At 37.3% G+C, this 22,037-nt stretch overlaps 1 protein-coding gene across 4 annotated transcripts in view; it reads left to right on the forward strand.

Annotated features, from left to right (window-relative positions):
* LOC146332482 (multiple epidermal growth factor-like domains protein 11) overlaps positions 1-22,037 on the forward strand; it is a 220,523-nt gene that overhangs the window by 156,013 nt on the left and 42,473 nt on the right. For all 4 annotated transcript variants that reach the window (XM_084720356.1, XM_084720274.1, XM_084720427.1 and 1 more), the window contains exons 10-11: positions 8,931-9,143; positions 9,753-9,927. In XM_084720356.1, the coding sequence (XP_084576482.1) occupies positions 8,931-9,143; positions 9,753-9,927 (388 nt within the window). The remainder of the gene's footprint in view (positions 1-8,930; positions 9,144-9,752; positions 9,928-22,037) is intronic.

Raw genomic sequence — 22,037 nt, forward strand, 5'->3', positions numbered from 1 at the left:
GGACGGGAACATTATGTCATCTGTGAGGGAAGTGAAGTGCTCTTACTGAGTGTCGGATAATATGACTCAGGTTTGATTGAGTCATTTGTCCTTTCTCTGAATCGTACATGTGTGCTTAAAGGGTAATTCCAGTATTTTTAAACCTGGGCCCCATTTTTTTTAACATATTTTGGGGTCTAGATCCTCTGGGAAATGCAATGGCTGCAAAATAATCCACTAAAAGTGTTTGTTTTTTGCATTGACAGGCTCAGATTGTTATTCTAACTGTCTGAGTACGTCACAGAAAGGAAACCTCCACAGACAAATGTTTCCTTTAAGAGCAAGATAAGTTTTTGGAACCAGAAACAGCTGTTTTATCACCCTGCTAAAACCCACCAGACTCCATTCACAAAAACAGTACTGTTTTCCTCTCAGAACACAAGAGTTGCTGTCGACTGTCCCATCAGTCAGTTTGTTTGTTTGTTTGTTTTATAAATTACAGTTAAACAGAGTGTACATACATATATTGACATAAATTATCAAACCGAAAAAACTAAGAAAAAAACATAAAAAATAAAACAAATCTAAAATAAATAATTTTGAAAAACAAGGGTAAAGTCAAAATGTGGCCTTGCATTTAAATATACATGTCTAGATCCACATATCACATATAGACATATAGAGTTTTTTGTATATAAATGGACAACCTTTAAAGTTTTTAAACTCCAGCTATCACCCTGACTCAAAGTTTCCCACCCACGTTCAAAAAATTAAATTCTGTTCCTTACTTCTATTTACATCCTTTACAAAACCCCCCGATTCTTCAAAAATATTCTGAACCTTTCGATGTTCAGTTGCCGTCTCTTTGTAGCTCTAAATGTGAATGTTTTCACCATCATAATAATGATGTTATTCAGGTCTCTCTCATCCTCCTCATCCCTCAAACATCCGAACAATGCAGTCAGAGGACAACAATAAAAAAAAAAAGTTCTATTCTTCAGTTTCAATCCAGAATAATGCCACGGTACCAAAACAGATGAATATGTGGCTCCTCTTCCTCTCGCTGTATGCCCCATTTTTTATGCATTTGTCTAGTAGTAATTGTGTAAAAGCATGTAAAAACTTTTCTTCATGGGATGCATTTTTCCAGCAAATTCTCCAATTTTGTCTGTTGCTTCTGGTGCAGCAGATATTATTTTTACATGCATGTATTCTCTTATTAATGTTTGTACTCATCCATGTCGTATATCTCATATAGGGACAGCGTGCCATTTGTTTTGTACGTAATAGTTTCTTCTTCCAGTTTTGCGTTATGGCTGCACACAGCTGATTGGGGTCACAGACGTCTCCATATGCTGCTGTAAGGACACCGTAAGACATAATATCACCCCTAATATTCAAAAGATCATTTATAAATAATATTACTTTTTAAAACATTGATTCAATAAACAAAAGTTTATCCTTAATTCATATATTTCTATTGCACCATAACACTTGACTCTGATATTCAGATGAAAATTCTGGTTGATGATATTTGTATTGAAACCAGATAACTATGACTTCCTCTTAAAAAAAACTGATAAATATGGAATTGACTTTCTCTTTAATGCAGCAAACTGAGAGGCAGTTAACTGAAGGTAAGGATGGAGTCTTTGAAACAAAGGATGAAGGCATCAGTAGTTCTGCTGAGAACCACTGTGGACTGAAAAATAAATTTAGGTATAAGTGATGCTTTTAATGCAGGTTTAGGTTTAGCGGTTTGAGGCCACCATGTTTCTAATCCTTATAAAGACAAACTCTTTTAATCTTATCAGGTTTAACATTCCACAAAAAGTTAAACACATTTTGTTCATCTGTTTTTGAACATCTCTTCTCCTGGAGAAGCTAATGACTTTAGAATATAAATAAATGAATGAATAAAAGAATTTTTATAATAATTTTTTATAATATTAAATCACTATAACTGTTACTCCTCCATATAAAGTTAAATCCTCCAAACCTTTAATTCTGTCAACTTTATGTAGTTTTCTCTCAAAGTTTTCTGTGTTTCTCAGAATATTTATACCAAAAACATCTACTGGACCCAACAACCGTTTTATCAGAAAATTACAGCAGAGCTCAAAGTTTGTGTCCTTCAAGTCTCCAGTTCGCAAAACAGTTCATTTATCATAATTTGGTTTAAGTTCGGTAATTAGCTGAGAAATTATTCAACTCTTCAAGTAGTGCAGTAAGAGAAGAAATATTTGGTTGAACTTGAAAGTTTACATCATCTGCATTCATTGTAATTGTTGATTCTAAGCTATTTATTCTCAAACCTTCTATTTTATCATTCAGTCTTATTTTTTATTGCTATAATAAATAAATATGCATTTTAAATCATTATATATTAAAGGGTTATTTTAGAGAAAAAGCCGTTCTTTATCATTTAACACTTCGGGTGATTTTACATCACTTTATCCAATTTATTAACGAGTCTCCAAAGTTAAAATATTCTAGACATTTATAAGTAAAATCCAAGTGTATCTTATCAGAAGCTTTTTCAAAATCAGCGGAGACTATTAAAGCAGGGTTTGTTTGTTTTTTATAATTATTTGTCACTGATTGATCTACTTTGTTAAAGGTCACACTAATCTGGGTGAAAAATATTTTGCAGGACTTTTTTCAATCTATTTTCAAGACATTTAGCAAATATTTTAGTCTCATTATAATGTAAAGTTATTGGCCTCCAGTTTTTTTTAGTGTAGTTGGATCCTTTATTCTCCACGTCTGTTAATTCAACAATAGTGAGATTAAACCTTGTTGTTGTTGTTGTTGTTGTTGTTGTTGTTGTTGTTGTTGTTGTTGTTGTTGTTGTTGTTACTCACAGGATTCTTTTTCTGTCTCTGTTAATTTAACAGTATTATTATTTTGAAAATTATTTATTTTATTTTTATTTTGTTTTTGGAGCTGTATTGGATGCAGTGTCTCCTCAGGGTGCATTTAAAAGCATCCCATATTATTTCATATAAAAAAAGTCTTTAATAAATGTATCTGTTATATTTATGAAATCTTTGAGTAATTGCTGGTTTAATTTCTCATATCCTGGACCCCTATGAAACTTGGTGGTGCTAATACTCAACATTATGAGACGGTGGTCTAACCTGAATCTCTCTTTAATCATAACTTTATTAATTTTGGGAATCAGTAAAAATGATGATATTCCATCTTGTTTGCTCAGGATTCCACGTTCTCCGTGTCTAAACTAAGTCTAATGAGCTCATGAGACTAGAAATCACATCACACACTTTAGAACGATCATTGAAATCATCTAAATGAAAAAACAAAAACTACATAACACTACATAAAATACAAGATACAGAAAAACTTTATAACAGTTGTTTATGTTATTGTGTAACTGAGTTTTAAAACATGTAAAACATGTAAACCATGTAGGAGAATCTACAGTGACAACGAAAATCACAAACAAGGCTGAAGGCGGCATCACTGGAAAAATGAAAAAGTTGAGAAAACCCTCAGACTCTCAGAAGTTTTTACCAACTACTGATCTTTTGTTGAGATATTTACTTTTCTTCTTTAGATAAACTTAAAGCTTTGAGTTTTACAAACTCAAAACATTGTATTTTAAAACAAAATATTGAGTAAATTCATTGAAGTGAAAGTAAACATTAACATTGTACTATTTTCAATTAAAATGATTTCATTTTTCAGGCATTTAAGATTCAGTTTATCTAAAGAACAAAACTAAATTATCTCAACTAAACATTACAGGTCAGCCAAACTTTTTAAAGTTTAAAACTGAGATGGCAAAAGGGGGAAACAGAAGCACCCAACAAATCCAAAAGGAAAGGCATTAAAATCTGAGTCCAAACTCCAAAATCCAGATCTAAAAATCCAAAACCGAGTCCAGATCTAAAAACACAAACCAAAAAATCCACAAGAAAAACACGAGGAGTTCAGAAAAACTGACGAGGACGAATTAGGGACCAAGGAGGGAGGGGGTCTGAGGAACAGGTGAAAATAATCAGTGATCAAAAAGAGCAGACAAAGACAGGAAGTAAAAAAAAGGTAAAACATACCAAAATAAACAGGAAGTGACCAAGAAAAACCCAAACGATGACACAAAGCAGTGAAGGCTGCAGAGTTCAGCTCCCACTCCTAAAGCCTGATATTAATTTTCAAACACGTTGATTTGTGTATCTTCTATCATAACTTTATATTTCTAAGTCAAAATGTAAAAGTTCTGATTATTGTCTTGCAATAAAACAAACAAGAGTCAAAGTCAAGTCAAGAAGAGTCAAAATCTGCCAGGCAGCTACAACTTTGGCAAAACAGGAGACGGTCCTTCTGCCAGGAGGGTCAAGGCTCGGAGAAAAAGCTACACATGGATGGTTCAGGATAAGACGAGGTTTGTACTGACAGAACAAAGATACAACGAAGCAGTTGGGTCTCATCAACCAAACGCTAAAAATGTCTTCCACGAATCCGCTAAAACGAATCTGTTCTTTGTGCCTCATTCTAAGTGGACCGCATTTATGCATTAATGCTTTAATCCGCCGCTGCACCCGCTGACGCACCGGCTGATCGTTGGGAGCAATTGGGTTTCATAAGTGGATGACCTGCTCTATACCTGCTGAGCCACGGCCGCCATTATGATTCAAAAGAATTTCACAGGAACATCTTTCAATCAGACACACTTTCCTCAGCTGAGAGGCCTGAAATGAGGCAGATATAATCACTTAGGATGTTAGCGATTAGTGAGAAGTGCTCTTCAGAGTATGAAGTCATGGATAAAAACCTACTTTTTAGCCATGTTAGTGTTTCAAGAAGGTCTGATGTTATTTTCCTCATGGGTGCTAAAGTTTGGACCTGATCTGAGACAGAAGCCTGGAAAGCCAACCTGAACCTCACATGCATAAATTAATTTTCCAAAAAAAAACAAAAACTAAAAGAGACTCAGCATCACCGGCAGCAGCAGCACGTTATTTCTCCTGCACGTCACAGTTCACTGACTCAAAACAAATCATTCTGCTCTACGATTTACTGTGATAATTATCATGTACCACCTGATCAGAGATGATGGAGAGTCTGCTGGACCTAATCTGGTGCTGGACAGAATACCAGAGCGCTCAGACCCACAAAGTGCATTTAACAGAGAATAACTATTTATTGAGTCTATTTCAGTTTCAGAGTTTCAGCTTCTCACTTTGATGAGATGGGTTGAAACAGAATATCTTTGTGTTTTGATTAAAAACAGAGGAAAAAAACAGTAACTTCATTTTCTGTCAGATATGAATTCTTATCATTTTTGTGACATTAAAGACTTCCTTTGTCATGTGCATGAATATCTTCTCTCAAATTTGTTTTATTTTGGAGAAAATAAGGGGTCATGATTACAGTAACTGCAAAAAGGCTCAGAGAAACCAAAGCAAATCACCGTAACTTCAGTTACTGTGTTCTAACATAAAATATCTGCAAGAAAATTAATGTCAACTATGTGCATCATACAACTATATATAATAACAGTGTAGAAAAATAGAGTCAAAACTCTCAGACTCTGACCCCAGGTGTGAAAATGCATTAAAATGAATCAATCAGTGTCATATTTTACTGGAAAAGGTTTGATGGTATTTAGTATTTTTTCAGTTGCACAAAAGTTTTATTTTATTTTATCTGTATATAAATATTAGTAGCTTCAAATGCTCAGAAACATCCCAAAACCATTCAAATAATTTGATTTTTTAAGTTACTTGGAAGATCACAAGCGTACTGTAATAGAATAATAGATGTTGTAAATAAATAATGATAATAAACATTCATTTCTGTAACCGCTTATTCCGGAAGGGTTGCGGGCTGCTGGAGTCTATCCCAGCTGACACTGGGCGAGAGGCGGGGTTCACCCTGGACAAGTCGCCAGTTCATCACAGGACTGACACATAGAGACAGACAACCACTCACATTCAAACCTACGGGCAATTTAGAGTCACCAATTAACCTAGCATGCATGTCTTTGGACTGTGGGAGGAAGCCGGAGAACCCGGAGAGAACCCATGCAGACACAGGGAGAACATGCAGACTCCTCACAGAAAGGCCCCGCCCCTGGGGGATTTGAACTCAGGACCTTGTTGCTGTGAGGCGGCAGTGCTAACAACTGCACCACCGTGATAACAACAATAAATAGATAATAATAAGAATACCAGTAAAAGGAGCATTTTATGGCCTAATCAGACCCAGGATTTGATTGTATCAGAGAAGTAATCAGATAAAATGGAAGTTGCTGCCTTTTGTTTGGTATTATATTATTTTATTGTATAATATTTTTTGATAAACTCTGCAAAGGTCAAATCAAAGGTCAAGCTGAATACATAGAATCAATAACCTGATATAAAGCTATAAAGTAAAGTAGGTTTAGAGCTGCGATGGGCTTCTTTCACCATGTTCAGACATTTATAACCAACTCAGTAATAACTGCAAAAAGAGGCCTGGATCTTTTCTTTTTTTTTGTTCCATTTCTAAAACAGGACAGAAAAAAAGTTGCTTTATTTTGCAACACCAATTAAAATACATTTATAGCCAAAAGAAAAGAATGAAAATAATGTTCCATAATTTATTTATTGTTTTGCGTGCAGGAAGAAATTAAAACTCACCTGAAAGAAAACATGAATACTAACAATACGGTAATGTATGCAATAATTCAAGTGTTTCATACTGTTTGCAATAATAATTGGGGTGGGCAACCAGGGGAGAAATATGTAGTGAAACAAAGTTAAATAAATATGATTTATGTCAGGAAAATAAACAAACATCAGCTTGCTGATGTTATCATGCTGAGCTTTATTTCACTAAAATTCATTGTGAATCCTTTTTTTTATCAGTTGCTTCCCCAATTATTGTTAATGATCAATAATAATTGTGGTGGGGGGTGTGAACTTTTTTCAGCTTCTGGAGGAGGACATTCTAAAAAGAAGTTTAACAACCACTGGTTTACACTGTTTATGTGGACCTGTTGTATATATTATTATATTGTACACATATATTTACAGAATTCTTATTTTCTGTTTCTTCTATATTGTCGTATACAGCACTTTTCTTGGACATATTTTTCCATATTTATCCTTATAATTTCTGTATGCTTGTATACACTTCTATTCTTGAATGGAGTAACTGAAACACAAACAGTTTGAATAAATTATTTCTGATTCTGGTTCTAATTTCCTCAAGAGGCTCTTGCCTCGTGCAAGGCTGCCATTGTAAATACAAATTTGTTCTAAATGACTTGGTAAAATAAATGAAATAAAATAAATTATTTAGTCTTATTTAGAAAATGGAGTACTGGTGCATTTCAGCCTCTTATGGCCACAATAAGAAAGTTAGAGAATTAGCAACAACAAATACCAGAAAAAACACAGAATCACAGATGAAAATATGAACATTTTCCTTCTTTCACTTGTTCTTAAGGAGAGAAAACGGTTCAGATCAGACTTAGACAGACTAGAATGGATTTTTTTTTTTGTCTCTCTGGGTTTGTTAGATCTCATCCCTCTAGTGTTCCTGCTACAGTTTAACTGTAGGTGGACCCAGATGCAGGACACAGGTGAGGATGATGAAGAAAAGGGTTTTATAGTTGAGGGATGATGATGGATGAGGAGGGAATCCTGGAGGGGAGTGAATTTGTGGCAGGGCATCGAGGCGAGGCTGGGGTTAATGGCCAAAGGGGCGACCTGGCCGGGAAGTCGAGACGAGAAGGAGGTTTAGATTTCCAGGAAAAACATGCGAGCAAAAAGTAAAGTAGTAACTAACTGGGCTGAAACAACGATCTGCTGACGACTGCAGAGAAGAACAGGCATTTTATAGAGCAGCACTGACCAGTGGCTGGATCTCAGGTGTACAGACTGGGAGGGCAGATGAGCTGACTGTTGCCAGGTGTGTGAGCAGAGCTGGGCGGAGCCAGGAGACCACACCCACAACACACACACACACACACACACACACACACACACACACACACACAGGAGGGGGAAACCAAGGCAAACACTGGCGAGATAACTGGAGGCTGTGGTCATGACAGGTGCCTCCAGGTAACGTGGGCCCTTTAAACCCTCACAGTACGTCCTGAATTATGCTCCAGTACTTTAAGGGCCCTAAGTAAACCAATAGCGGTGTTTCAGTTTATCACATGACTCTCTGGAAGCCATGTTGAATCCCTTTTTTGCAGCCTTTGAAAATGTGTTTTTATGTCATTTTACAATCTGGGAAAAACTGATTCACATTAATAGATGAGTAAAATTTAATTTTTAATTCTTTTATTTTTTTAATTGTGGCAAATGACACAACTGATTAAACACTGTATGTGACTCACTGTCTTGTTTTTAAAGAGGTTTCTGATGCTTGGTTTGAGAGATTATGGATGTAAAGTTTGAAATATGATGGAAATCTTTATCACATTAATTCCTAAAGTTTGTTGTCTGATGGTAACATCCAGACCAACAAACCTATGAAAATAGTTTAATCATTTTCTATTTCAAACGGCATATATTTTGGCAATTAAATATTTCCCCCATGAGTATTATATTAAATTTTAAACAGCAATTCTTGTTTTTTAGTCCTTACCATTATGGTGCAGTGTTTCTTTAAAGTAACCCTCAATAAAGTATTTCTTGAAAATGTCTCCAAATTATATTATATTATATATTTAAATTAACTACAGTTGTCAGACAATTATTTTTCTAGCTGGTAGAAATTCACAGGAACTTTTAGAGTGGAGGCTGGTGTACTGAAAAATAGGTTTAACAACACTGTACCTGGAATTACCACTGATTTTTATCACTTATTTTTCTGCTGGTGCCTGTTTGAGAGACAGCTTTGCTCATTCAGCAAGTTGCAAGACCAGAAACACTCATTCACATTCAGACAAACAAGATTTTTTCTCTATTACTGTCTTTATACCCACACAGATGCCAGGATGAATGTCCGGTTGGCACCTACGGGCCGCAGTGCGCCCACAAGTGTGACTGTCAGAACGGGGCCAAGTGCTACCACATCAACGGGGCCTGTCTCTGCAATGAGGGCTTTAAGGGCCCCAGCTGCCAGGACCGCTTCTGTCCCTCCGGCCTGTACGGACTCATCTGTGACAAATACTGCCCCTGCAAGGCTGCAAACACACTCAGGTACAAGATGTTCACACAGTACAGTATGAAGAGAAGTGTTTGTATTACTGCAGCTGGTTCTGCAGCTGTTCTACTTCAATTAATATCCATTAAACCTTCCATGTGAGATCTGCACATATATATATATATACCATAACATTTTAAACAAAGTAAGGTCAGTGTCATCTTTTTTAATAGATATACAGGATTTAAAGTAACTGGTTTAGGTGTGGATACAAAAAAGGTAACTGTTTTCCATTATAGTTACAGATAAGAAAGAGTCAGATTAGAGATACATTTCCAAAAATTTTAGGATTACAACTTAGAATACATTTTAAAATATAGGAATACATCATAATTTATGTTAAAATGTATTTGCCCACAGAAAGAATAGCTGGACAAACATTTAATAAACCAAAACAAAGGTAAACATTATATCATGCTTAACAACTTTACAGAATTTGGTATTAACATGAATCCAAAAGTAACAAAAAGTAACCAAGTTACTTTAATACTGATACTTGGGTTAGATTACTGACTACATTTTTAACTGCTGTATCAGAGTATATTTTTAAAGTACCCCCCCCCCCCCCTTGACTGACTGCCCTCTCCCTGCCCTCCCCCTCTCAGCTGTCACCCTCTGTCAGGAGAGTGCACCTGTGCAGCAGGATGGGCGGGGCTTTACTGTAACGAGACGTGTCCGGCGGGTTACTATGGCGAGGGCTGCAGAGAGCTGTGTGCCTGCGCTAACGGAGCCGACTGTGACGGCATCAGTGGAGCCTGTGTGTGCGCTCCGGGGTACATCGTAAGTACAGAAACATTCCCACTCACTGTGAGATCAATCCAGTCAGAACCATGACACGTACAGACGTGGAGACTCGTATCTGATGTTGAAAAAGACTTCCACATGGCCGAATGATTCTCATCGCTGCACAGATTCAAAGTAACATCAGGAAGAGTTGCAGCTGTTTCATGAGATTGTTTTTGAAGACTTTAAAGGAGGTCATATGCTTTCCCTTATTTTCTGTCATATTATATATAATGTTGGATCTTCATATCAAACATAGCAAAGTTTCAAATAATGAGATAAACTTGTGAGCAAAAAGCTCAATTTCAGACTGCTCTGAATGTTGCCTTGCATTGCCAGACCTCTGTCTACCGCGCTCAGCAAGAGAAAGGTCTGGCTCCACACATATTCTGCTTTAGGAAAAAAAAAAACGCCCTGCCCTGTTTGCATTTCTTTAAACCAATCACAAACGTTTTGCACGGCACTAGACCCAGGATGCAGCAACAGTGCAGCTGCAAAATTGTGTCAACGAGGAACTTGTTTTGGTGGAACATTTCCACATTGGGAGGCGAGCTCTGGCATTAAAAAGAAAAGCTAAGAGCTGTTAGCTTGTTTTGGTTTGTACTATTAGCGTCCCAGGTGCTAATTTGTAGGTTGCAACTAGAAAGTTGTTCTTGTTTCACCGCAACTTTAAAAAAACTTAGATAGTGGACGCTATGACACCATTTGAAGGAAGTGACCAATGGCAGGACTCCATCTCCCAAGTCAGACTACCTTTTTTTTTTTTTTTTTATCAAGGACCAAAATGACAGTGAATGAAGAGTGTTTTCATTTTGGACTGTTCCTTTGACACAAGGAGTAATTTGACGGCATCACTTTGGTTCTGGGAAACTTTGATGAGCATTTTTCACAATTTTGACATTTTATAGACTGAACAATTAATTGCTTAATCACAGTGGATTAATCTGTAATGAAAATGGAAGTTAAGTTAATAATAAAGTTATGTTTTTGTGCAGTGATCAGTGAGGCCCGGCCTAATCAAATTTAGTGCCTCATATAGCTGTAGCTGTAACACTGGGAAGACAAGGAGGCTCTGCCATGCATGAATTATAGATACTGGACCCAAAGATGGCACCCATTCAGTCCAATGACAATTGCTCCTCTAGTGCATATGCCAAAAAAGTTTTTTAGCTTCAGGGTGTACTTCAGGAGTATGCAGGCTTTAACTTTTCTCTTCTTACAACCGTTTTCACTTGGATGCACTGATCGACCGGAGACCAGAACCGGACAGTTTTCAGTGTGAGTGGGTCTGACCGGTGACCGGCCGGTCAGCATCACCTGTCTGACTTCTGTACTGATCATATTGCAGCATTACTGATAGATCCCAAGAACAAGATAAAGAGGAGACAGACAGTCCTCAAGGAGACAGAGCAGCTGAGCAGCTGATGTAATCACGGAACAACAGTAAACTTTTAGCTCTTCATGCTAATGTTAGCCAGCAGCAGCAGACTGCTGTTCACAGACAGTTAAAATATCACCTCCTGTTCTGGCTGAAGAAGAAACACGTCTCCTCAAACATTTTCTCATCCAGACTCGTTTAACTTCTCCTTCTGTTTTTTGCACTGCAAATCTTCACCACGGCAAAATGTTGCACTGCATCAGTCTCCGATTTATTTACATCTGGTTCCACAAGATCACATGAAATCATGTTTTCTATGAGATCTTACAGTTAGTGCTAATATAATAATATAAGACCTGGCTGTGACCTGGAGAACTTTTGGAAAAAGTCCATATTTTATTATGAACATCTAATGTAATTATACATTAAAGAAAAGTTAGTGCCAATCATAATTCTTAGAAAGACTGAAAATCGGAATCAACACGTCAGACTCATAAAACATCCGAATTGGCCAAGAAAACTGCGATCAGTGCATCTCTGATCTAATGTACAAAATATGAGAAAAATAAATCAAAGACTATTTACCCAAAAAAATACAGTATATTTCTGCTACTTAAAATTATGATTATGCTTTCTTTTTCTTTGCTTTGCTTTGCTTAACCTTAAAAGACATTTTCTCTACCTACCTTTCTTTTACATGGTTTTCAGAGAAGCACATTTACTTTGATCAGGAGGAACCGCCTGCTGAACAGGAGACCTAATGAATCAACCAGAGAGATAACGTCCAGTTCCTCCACATCCGTCCAAACCTTTAACTCTAGATTGTTGCAGCTGTAGGTACACAGCAAATACAGCAGGAACAGGCAGAGAAGCTTCAGCAAAATGTGAAACAAAACAGTTCTCTAAATCTTTTCAATTCCAAAATACATTAAAACCATGTTGTGTCTCTACCACACACCTCGTGCACCTCTTAATAAACAGTGAAACAACAGATGACTGTAAGAGCAAAAGAATTAAACTGTGATAATGCTGCACTCGTTCATCCAGCAGATTCATTTGACGTTGTTTCCAGCTAACATGTGAAGGTAATGTGTGCAGGCTGCAGGTGCAGAACATGCGCTGTAACGTGCCGAGGTTAATTTATCAGCTGCTGTTGACTGTGCAGGTTCGGTCGTGGAGTTAACGTGGCTTGTAATGAAAGGCTTCTGCAGGTGCAAACCCTCTGATATAGGTCAACCTGAAGGAGAGAGACCGTGTGTGGATGTCAGAGCAGAGTTGTGTATGTAAGCAGTAATAAGAGTGAATTCAACACTTTATCTAGACCTCTATTACAGTGTTCTGTTTCTGCGTGTGTGTGTAACTGTTTGGCTATCATTGTGAGAACAACTCGATCTTCATGGCTTCTGCATCAGGACATTAAAGTAATTTTAGGGTACAGTAGTTTTTGATTTACACTTGGGCTTTAGACCAAGATCAGAATTAGGATTAGAATTAAACAAATCAAGTAGCATTTGTAGCTTACTCCAAGGAGGTTTTAGTCTTGTGTGTTTATTTGTTTCTCTGTTAGTTAGTTATCAGCGTATCTCAAGTCTTCAGTCATGCCAGCAGCTCATATATATCAAGGTAATTTATGTATCATGGTCAGGGCTGCATCCTGGAAGTCAAAGATTTGAATCATCAGTCAGAAACTCAGTCGACTCAGATTCTTACAGGCATTTACAGTCATCATTTCAAGAAGGAATTATAATCAAAGGAAATCATACATATGTTTTTATATTAGGTGGCACGCTTATTTAAAAAAAATCTGAGTGACTACATGCTGAAATAAGTTTCAGTTCTTGTTTTTTATCTGCATCATTGTGCACAGAGCAGTGCAACAGCATGACGGGCTGTAAACTTTACAAAATGAGTCTCTAAATCACCACAAACCACAAAACTAACTGTTTTCTCTAGAGAGGCTCGGATCGACAGACCAGAGATCAGAACCAGACAACTTTCAGAGTTACTGGCTCAGACCGGTGACCGGCCAGTGAGCGTCACAAATCCAATTCTGCATCGGTCATATTCACTGACATCCTCCACACAATGGTCCCGTCATGCAGCGACACAGACAGTAACATCACAGCCACAACAGCACTGATCACAGACACACGCACTCAGACACACGCAGGCATGAAGTCGGTGTCGAAGATAAATTCTGTTTTTGGTTGAAGCAGTGAAGAGTGAGACGAAGGAGCGCAGCTGATAGACACTTATCCCACTCAGAGCACATGGGACAGGTGAAGCTTGTGTTTGTCACTGACAGGCTCAGATTGTTATTGTTAGTGTCTGATAAAATTATGGAAAGGATCACAACAGTGAGAGACCTTATTTTAAAGATTAAAAGGTTTTGTTTAACCAGGACAGCTGATTTATTTCTCTCACCAAAATCACCACTCCTTTTGTAAAACATCACCATCGTCCGCTTCGTTCAGACTCAACAGAAACTAAATAAAACTCACCAAAAACATCTCTGTTCATCGTTTCACTGTTCCAACGATCCCCAACTCTGATTTGGTCAAAATAAACCCTTAATTCATGGCGTAAAAAGTGCAGAGTGTGCACTGCAGGTGACACCGGACAGCGGCTGCAGCCTCGGGAGAGAAGCTCCACAGAACAGCACATTTTATAACTGAATGAACTAAAGGAGGACACACACTTTTCATTTAAAATCTGATGTTTGTACACATCACAGATGACAAAGAAACATGAGTCTTACTGGTAAAACCATACTCATGTAGGCTGATGTAGGAATTTAGTGTGCTGCACTGAACTGGAAAAAAAAGAATGAATCATCCAATATTCACATTGTTGTCCTAATCATTGTACCAGACAGGGTTGAAATGACAATGAAATGAAAGCTGTCCCTTTTGTGCAGACACACATAGAACATTTATACAGACAATCAAGTTTCAAGCCTGAAGGGTTTGTGCCGATTTAATATTATTTGTCTGCAGAATCTGCTCAAATTGCCATGAGCTGGACTGAGCTAAAAACATGAAACTCGCCCCAGTAACTGGAAATGACGTGCACATGATTTACAAGAAATATGAGATCAATAGGCCAGATGTTGATGCTGTAATTAAGGTCCAAAAAAATAGAGTTTTGGAAAGGCCACACCCTCAATCAGTAAGGTCATGCTCTACAAAAAGACCATAGAAGACTGGCTGATGGATTTTCCCACATTTAGAATTTTTTGAAAACCACATTCTCTTCCTAAACTGAAGGTCAGATTGTTACCAAACTGACTGTGCCTCATTATTGGACCGAGCTGATCAAAAGTTGCATAAAGCTTGTTGATATCTTATTTAGTTTTCAAGATATGGACAAATAATTGCCACAAGGGATGAGGATTAGCAAGAAAATGGCCATAACTCATTGAAGGAGAAGAAATTAAGGAAACATTATATGAAACAAGCAACAACACTACAGACAGTGTGTCTGTCAGTTTACATCCGGGGCTGGAACAACTGTTTTAGTTCACAAGTTTTGTGTTAATTAGAGTTCAAATTAATGCCGAATGTTTGTCGAATGAGTAGGTGTTTGTTTATGAGTTGTAAGAAGTCATTAATAATCTTTTACAAGGCGTAGATGTTCATAACGGTTAAATTGAGCAAAATGTTAATGGAGTTTGGCAGGCAGTGAGACGGGCAGTAACTTACTGTGGAGTCATTCCCACTTGTTATTGTCAAATTATAATGTTGCACTCATCTTGCGCTCCTGCAGTGTTACTGCAGCCTGCTGTTAAATAGTATTTTAACCTCTTTAATATACAGTCTGTGGCTCCTCTCACTATTTAAACTGCAGAACTCATTCTTGGATGTGTAATTTTCACATGTTGCTTCTATTTTGATTGATACCGAAAACAAGATTATAAAACATGATTTATTGAACTTTTTTAACATAACTTTGAACTTTAAATATATTTGAATTGAAAAACAAGAAACAAATTAAAATAAATTTTAAAATGAAAGAAAGAAAGAAACCACAAGAAATAAGAAATAAAACTAAATATCACCAACACAAAAAAAGAAGATAAAAAGAAGTTAAAAAGATCACCATGTGAGAGGATTTCTCTCCTCCTGTCTGTGTGTCTGTTTTGTGCAGCTCTGTGTCAGTGCTGTAAAAAGCGTCCACTCGTCTTATAGAATAAGTTTACGATTTAACACAAACAGCAGCGAACATGTAACTCAACAGCATCCCGCACGTTTCCTCTCGACCACAGGCTGCTTTTCTGTCGTCTTCTGCAAGTCATTTCACATTCAATCATCGTTCAACGTGTGCTGAAACCAATGACCGTTTAATTTCTATTATCTTGTTTTCTAATCGTCGGAAGCCAAAATCATAATTGAAATTGAAAATCAATGAATCGCTCAGGCCGTGTTTGGGAACAGGTCTACAGAAGCATTCTGAGCCGGACATGAATTTGTGTTTGATTTAGTGTAAACAGCAGCAACAAGATAGTGTGGATAATGATGTTGTCGACATCTTCACATAAAAAGTTTGGCACCTGGGAAACACTGTTCATCAACTTTGTCTGCGTTTGTGCAGGAAGCATCGTCTCAGAGTCCGAGTCAGTGTCTGAGACTGTAAATAACACAGTTGTTTGGAAGCAAAGCCGCTGTAATTCTTTCTTTTTCACTGAAACAACACAACAGCTCTTCATGACACGTCAGTCGTGTTGTTGTGCAGACCTCCAGCCGTGGCCCAGAGTCGCACATGTTTACAGGTATCGATCCGTCTGTCCAGAGCGGTGACAATACCGCGTATAAATTCTGTTTAAAGCCAGTTTCTTGTCTACGCAGTGACACACAGAGCACCGGCCTGCCAGTTTCACCAGCGCAGCATAAATTCAGTTTAAATCAATAACACTCTGCTGAGAGCAACATCTATCTGAATTTAGCTGCTGTAAACCAAACGGACATTCATCCGACTTTCATCTGCTGAAATCCCAGATGTTCTCAGTCCAATTATCAAAGTCCCTGTCATCTCTCTGCTCCAAGGTGTCTCATCTCCGCTCTCCGCTCAGTCACTGCAGGATCAGTCAACACATCAGGGGGGCCGGGCCACGGAGCCGAACCAGTTACTGACGCACACACACCAGTCAGAAAAACACACACATCCAATTTTAACACTTGCTTGTCCTAAATGTATTTTTGAAAGTCCTAATTTCATCTTTAAATCCGTTTTTCTACACAAAATCTAACCTCTAATCCTGATTCTACTTTTAACTCTAAATCCTGGTTTGATTTAATCAGCTGCTCCACAGTAAAATAATTCTTCCTGCATCAGTGAAGTATTGACAGCGGTGTTCCAGAGTCAGACTTTCATTGACTGCTCTGATTTACTTATGATCAGGGGGTGAAAGTCGACTCTGCCACTGAAAGATTCAGTGCTGGTAGGCAGGACGTCCGGGAAGAGGGGACAGCAGCTGTCTGCCAAAACCCACATTCAACAAACCATCACGATCACATTTCAAACCAGAAAACACATCTACTAACGACAGACCACAGTTAGTTTTCTTACAAACTGCTTCTAAAGTGTGTCGAGCGCAGACCTGTGGGATTTTAATCCATGCTGGAGGGAATCCTGCAGCCTTTCTAAAACTGGTTAGTTACTGCTGGCTAACATCAACTCCTGCTGCAGCCGACTGACTCATATGGAGGCTGTGGAGTCGGGATGCACCCTAATACAAATATGTTACTCTGGAAAAGCACAAAAAATGTGATGGAAACAGATATTTCTACTATCCAAATATGCTCATTATTATATGAGAAAAGAATATTGCCAGACTGCAACACCGTTATATTAAGAGTGCTACTTTTTTCACACAAGAACTTAATTTTAATATTATAATATTATTATAATATATTAATATATACGGTTCCAGTCAGAGGTTTGGACACATTTCTCATTCAGTGTTTCTATATTTTCATAAGAAGTGGATCAGATTAAACTGTGTGCAAAACAAAAGAATCCAAAATATCAAAGAACAAAAAACTTTTTCAACCACTGGTCAACAATAAAAAGCAAAGTGACTCTTGCACACTGTCTCCTGCACTTGTAATCAAAGATTTGATTTGAGTTTTTTATCTTTACCATAAAGAGTTTACGGATTTATAAAACATTTTTTCAGTTTCAGTGTTTCCCCTGTTAAGGAGTTGGTGATGGAGTTGAGTTCATAAAACTTAATTTAGTCATGAATTAAAATAAAAAAGTACAGTGGATGATGTGGAAATATATTTTATAATTAATTAAGTGTTAATATTAAACCAACTCGATCCTTTAAGGGCTCTAAAGTTGCATTGCCAGTGAATATTAGGTTAGAAAATAAAACATTTGCCCAATTAAACATAATTTCCAGTACAAGCTAAGCCCATTTCTTCCCTTCTATTTTGTTGGTTAAACACATACAGATAAAAAACATAAAGGCATCTCTGTGCACCTTTGCTCTGCAGTTTTTGGCAGGCAGTTGTTTCTTGCAAAAATCTCCAGAGTGAAATAACAGACAAAATAATACGGGATGACAGCAGGTTCCACTGGTCGTTCTGTAACTCGCATCTTTACTTCCTGAACACACAAAGCGACTGGAAGGGTGCATTTGATTTATTGTTCCCTTTAGAGTTTTTCAAGACCAAACCGACACAGAAGTGCTTTTCTTCGATGGAAAGAATATTTAAAAATAATCTTATATTTTAATGTGCATCTAAGAGACATTTTTCTTTTTACATTTATGTGCGGTGACCTGAAAATGGTTGAAGGATTGTTTAGTTGTAATTTTCTTCTAATTTAGAACAAAACAAATTGTTATTATTTTAATTTGCTTTCTACACTGTACAGGTGCTGAAAAAAAAATTGAACGTGTGTGTTCAGGGATGCATAAAGCTGAGAACATATGAAGCGATGAAGGTTGGAGTAGTAATAGCAGCAAGAAATTCAATCTGTTTTCACTCCCGCTGTCTCTCAGGGCTTCCATAGAAAATTGTGTTTACCATTATAAATGATAATAATAATAATAATAATAATAATAATAATAATAATAATAATAATAATAATAATAATAATGATGAAAGCATAATAGCAGATCCTGACAGGATGTGAACTGCAGCCAGGTAACATGAGAGTCTGATACGTTTCACACCATAATCAGCATATTAAAATAAAGTTTGACACGTTGGTTTCAGCCTGAATATTATTTATGTCACTTCAGTTGAAAGTCAGTCATTCCTGATGAGAGTAAAACTGCTTATCTGATCCTGTAATCTGAAGTATTTAATACCACATCCTTATATCAGTGATTGATAAAAAATAGAAACCATTCAAATTATACTAATATCATTTCATTTATTAACTGTAAAATAAAAATAAAACAAATAAAGGCAAGGCAAGTTTATTTATATAAGACCATTCAGACACAAGGCAATTCAAGGTGCCTCACAAGGATAGGAGTGCATTAAAATAAAACATTAAAAGAACATTAAAGTTGCATTTGAGATCATAAAAACAAAAATTAAGAGCAGGTCAATAAATTGTTAAAACATAGCAGGAATTGCATTTAAAAGACATAAAAACAAAAGATTCAGATCTCTGGAAAGCTACAGGAAACAGTCATGTTTAACACCCTAATTTAAATGACCTCAGGTATTCAGGAAGTTTGTTCCACAGGTGGGGAGCAGAGAAACTAAAGGCTGCTTCGTCTTCTTGGTTTTGATCCTGAGTGAACCTGAAATAAAGGCTGTGAACTGGACTGACCCGTGAATCTGACAGGATGTCCTCATTAACTGAGTGCGTCCCACTGACCTCTGATAAACTCGTAAACACACAGCTGCAGCTGAACTGCAGCCAGTTACAGAAGTGCGTCACACTGAGCTACACTGCTCGCATGCAAGGCCTCAAATGTGACTATTTTATTTTTTATTCTATTTTATTTTCAATTCTGATAATTCAGACAGAGATGTCAGAGTGTTTGTGACATTTCTGTGTTGTTTTACAGCCTCTTTGTAACAAGTGCGCGCCACATGACCTGTGGCAGCCCAGCACTGTAAAGGGATGGTGTAGATTTTTGAAGTGTGGTTTTATGAGGTACAGACGGTAGATGGCAGTTGACTCACCACCAGTGGAGAAACAGCAGGACGAAGCTAAGAAATGTGCTGCTGTGGACAGGGTCAGTCAGACAGCCCTTTCTGATGGGAAACCATTAAACTTATGTTATATTTAAGCCAAGTATCTCTTTCTCCAAAGCAACCAAACTCCTTAAACAAAAACAGTGATTTTACCTCACAGAATGCAGGAGTTGTCAGTTTGTCACAGCCTCAATCAGCTAGTTTGTTTGTGTTATTGCGTGACTTCTGTGTTTTAAAGGGTTGGTTCAGACTCACCGAAAGTCACACAGTAACACAAACAAACTGTCAGATCGAGGCAGCAGCAGATCAGCGACTCCTGTGTTCCCTGAGGGAAAATTACTGTTTTTACAAATGGAGTTTGGTTGCTTTGAGAGAGAGAGATATCTGGCTTAAATATAACTTTAGTTTCTCATCATAAAAGTCTGTCTGACAGCGAAGTAAAGCAGTGAAAATATCAAAATATATTGTACACTGAAACTTTATTTTTTACATACTTTATTACGATGATTCAAAATTCAGTATTCTTCAGACAATTCCTTTGTGAGTCCATTGAACATTTTTATATTTTATACAAGTTAAATTAGTAAATAAGACAAAACCTAAAAGACACAAACTCCCACCAGACCAAGGAAAGGAAATAAAATGAAAATAAGGATGGTAGAAGAGGCATCGATGGGATGAGGGATCTTTTAGGCTTTTTTTTTGGTTATTCCATTTTTTGTGCGATCTTGCGATCTCTTGTATATCACCTTCATACAAGAAAAGCAGCTCAGAGTGCTTCACATGGAGGTAAACATAGAATGAACATAAAAATATGGAGAGTCTCCTAATTAATGGAAGATAAGATAGTTTTGTTGAGAGCAGTCCTCTCTTTTCCAGGAAACTCGTCTCCTCTCTCATACTGTTGCACACACACACATCTATAAACTGGATGAAGTGTGTTTCTGTCATTATTATCCAAAAGGATGTGAGAGGGTTATAAACCCACCGACCCGCTGGCCTAATGACGCTCCTCCAGTCCACGGAAGAGCACGTAATTAATGTGATTTTCTCTCGAATTATCTTTCATTTTCTGGCTGAATTTATATTTTATGTAATCATGCCTGAATATAGTTATGAGAAGAAAACTAACCATTTATTTATTTATTGGCAATAAAAGAAGAGTTGAAAGAAGAATAAAAGCAACAGGCTGATAAAGCTCCACAAAAGTCGATCCATCGATCCACACGTGTTTATTATTCCAGAGGTCACTTGTTAGAGCTCTTTACCTCCCCTGGGAAATCCTGATGATTTCCCCTACTGGACCCACACACGCAATTTATTAACAAAGTTTTTTTTTCTTAAAAAGTCCTTGATTCACCAACTTTTTAATAAGGCTTCTCTCTTCTCCTGTCTTTGCACATTTGGCTGGCTTTGTGAATATTAGATTAATAGTGGTTTAAAGGCGGCAGGTTGGAAGCAGGCAGCTTTAATTAGCACAGTTTATATGTTGAAGGTCCTGATCAATGCGACAGCGTGCTGCAGGTTCAGGTTGTGTGAGGCTGCAGCTCACAGCACGCTAACAGCGCCAAATATGAGGTTAGACATCCTGCTAATGCCAAGCTGTCCTTCTGGCTGGTCTGACCGTGTCCTCTATTGATTGGACAAGCGCAGACATCATGTTTCTCTGCGGGGACGCCGTCAGATCGCCTCGCTCCTCCATAATACATGCGCTCGTTTGCTGCATCGCTGCCGTCAGATTTAATGCCGTCGTGGGCTTATAATGAATTTAAAGATGAACCCTGAGCGAGGCCTGGTTCTCAGCAGGAGGCGAAAACTCGCTGTCAGTCAAGTTATTCCTAAAACTCGCACGCAGTCGGGTGATGCAACTGAGCATGAAGAATAAAAGAAGGACGGGCAGTGAATGTGTGGTGTCATAAAACATTTCTTTATTAACAGTTAACAACGCACTGCAACTAAGAAAAAACATGCACGTAAATATTTTATTTTTGTGTCTGGTCATTTTCATCAAACAGTCCAAATTCAGTGATTCCAGCTTCTTAAATGTGAATATTTTCTGGTTTCTTCACTCTTCTATGACAGTAAACTGAATATTTATGGGTTGAGAGCAAAAAAAGACATTTGAAGACGTCATCTTGGCCTTTGAGAAACACTGATCAACATGTTTCACCATTTCCTGACATTTTATAGGCAACTATAAAACAACTATTAATCAATTCATCGAGAAAATAATCGACGGTGAAATAATCATTAGTTGCAGCCCTACAATAATCCATAGTCCGAAATAATTTAAATTCTGAGTAATCTATCTATCATATGTTAGTTTTCTTCTTTGTCCTCATGCTTTAAAAAGAAAATGCACAAACATTATCAAAAAAAAAAAAAAAAATCAGGAACTCAAACCAAAATCAGGAACTTTTTTAAACAATATTTGTCTCATATCATCAATTCATCCTCCGCCTCAGTCAGCTCATAATAACCATATTCTCTCTTCTTCTTCACCTCTATATCTTCCTGTTTCAATATGCAGTGATAATATAAAACATCTAAACACATCTAATCATACC

This window comes from Lutjanus erythropterus, chromosome 1 (assembly GCF_056507025.1).
Source record: "Lutjanus erythropterus isolate fLutEry1 chromosome 1, fLutEry1.hap2, whole genome shotgun sequence".
Lineage (NCBI taxonomy): Eukaryota > Metazoa > Chordata > Actinopteri > Lutjaniformes > Lutjanidae > Lutjanus > Lutjanus erythropterus.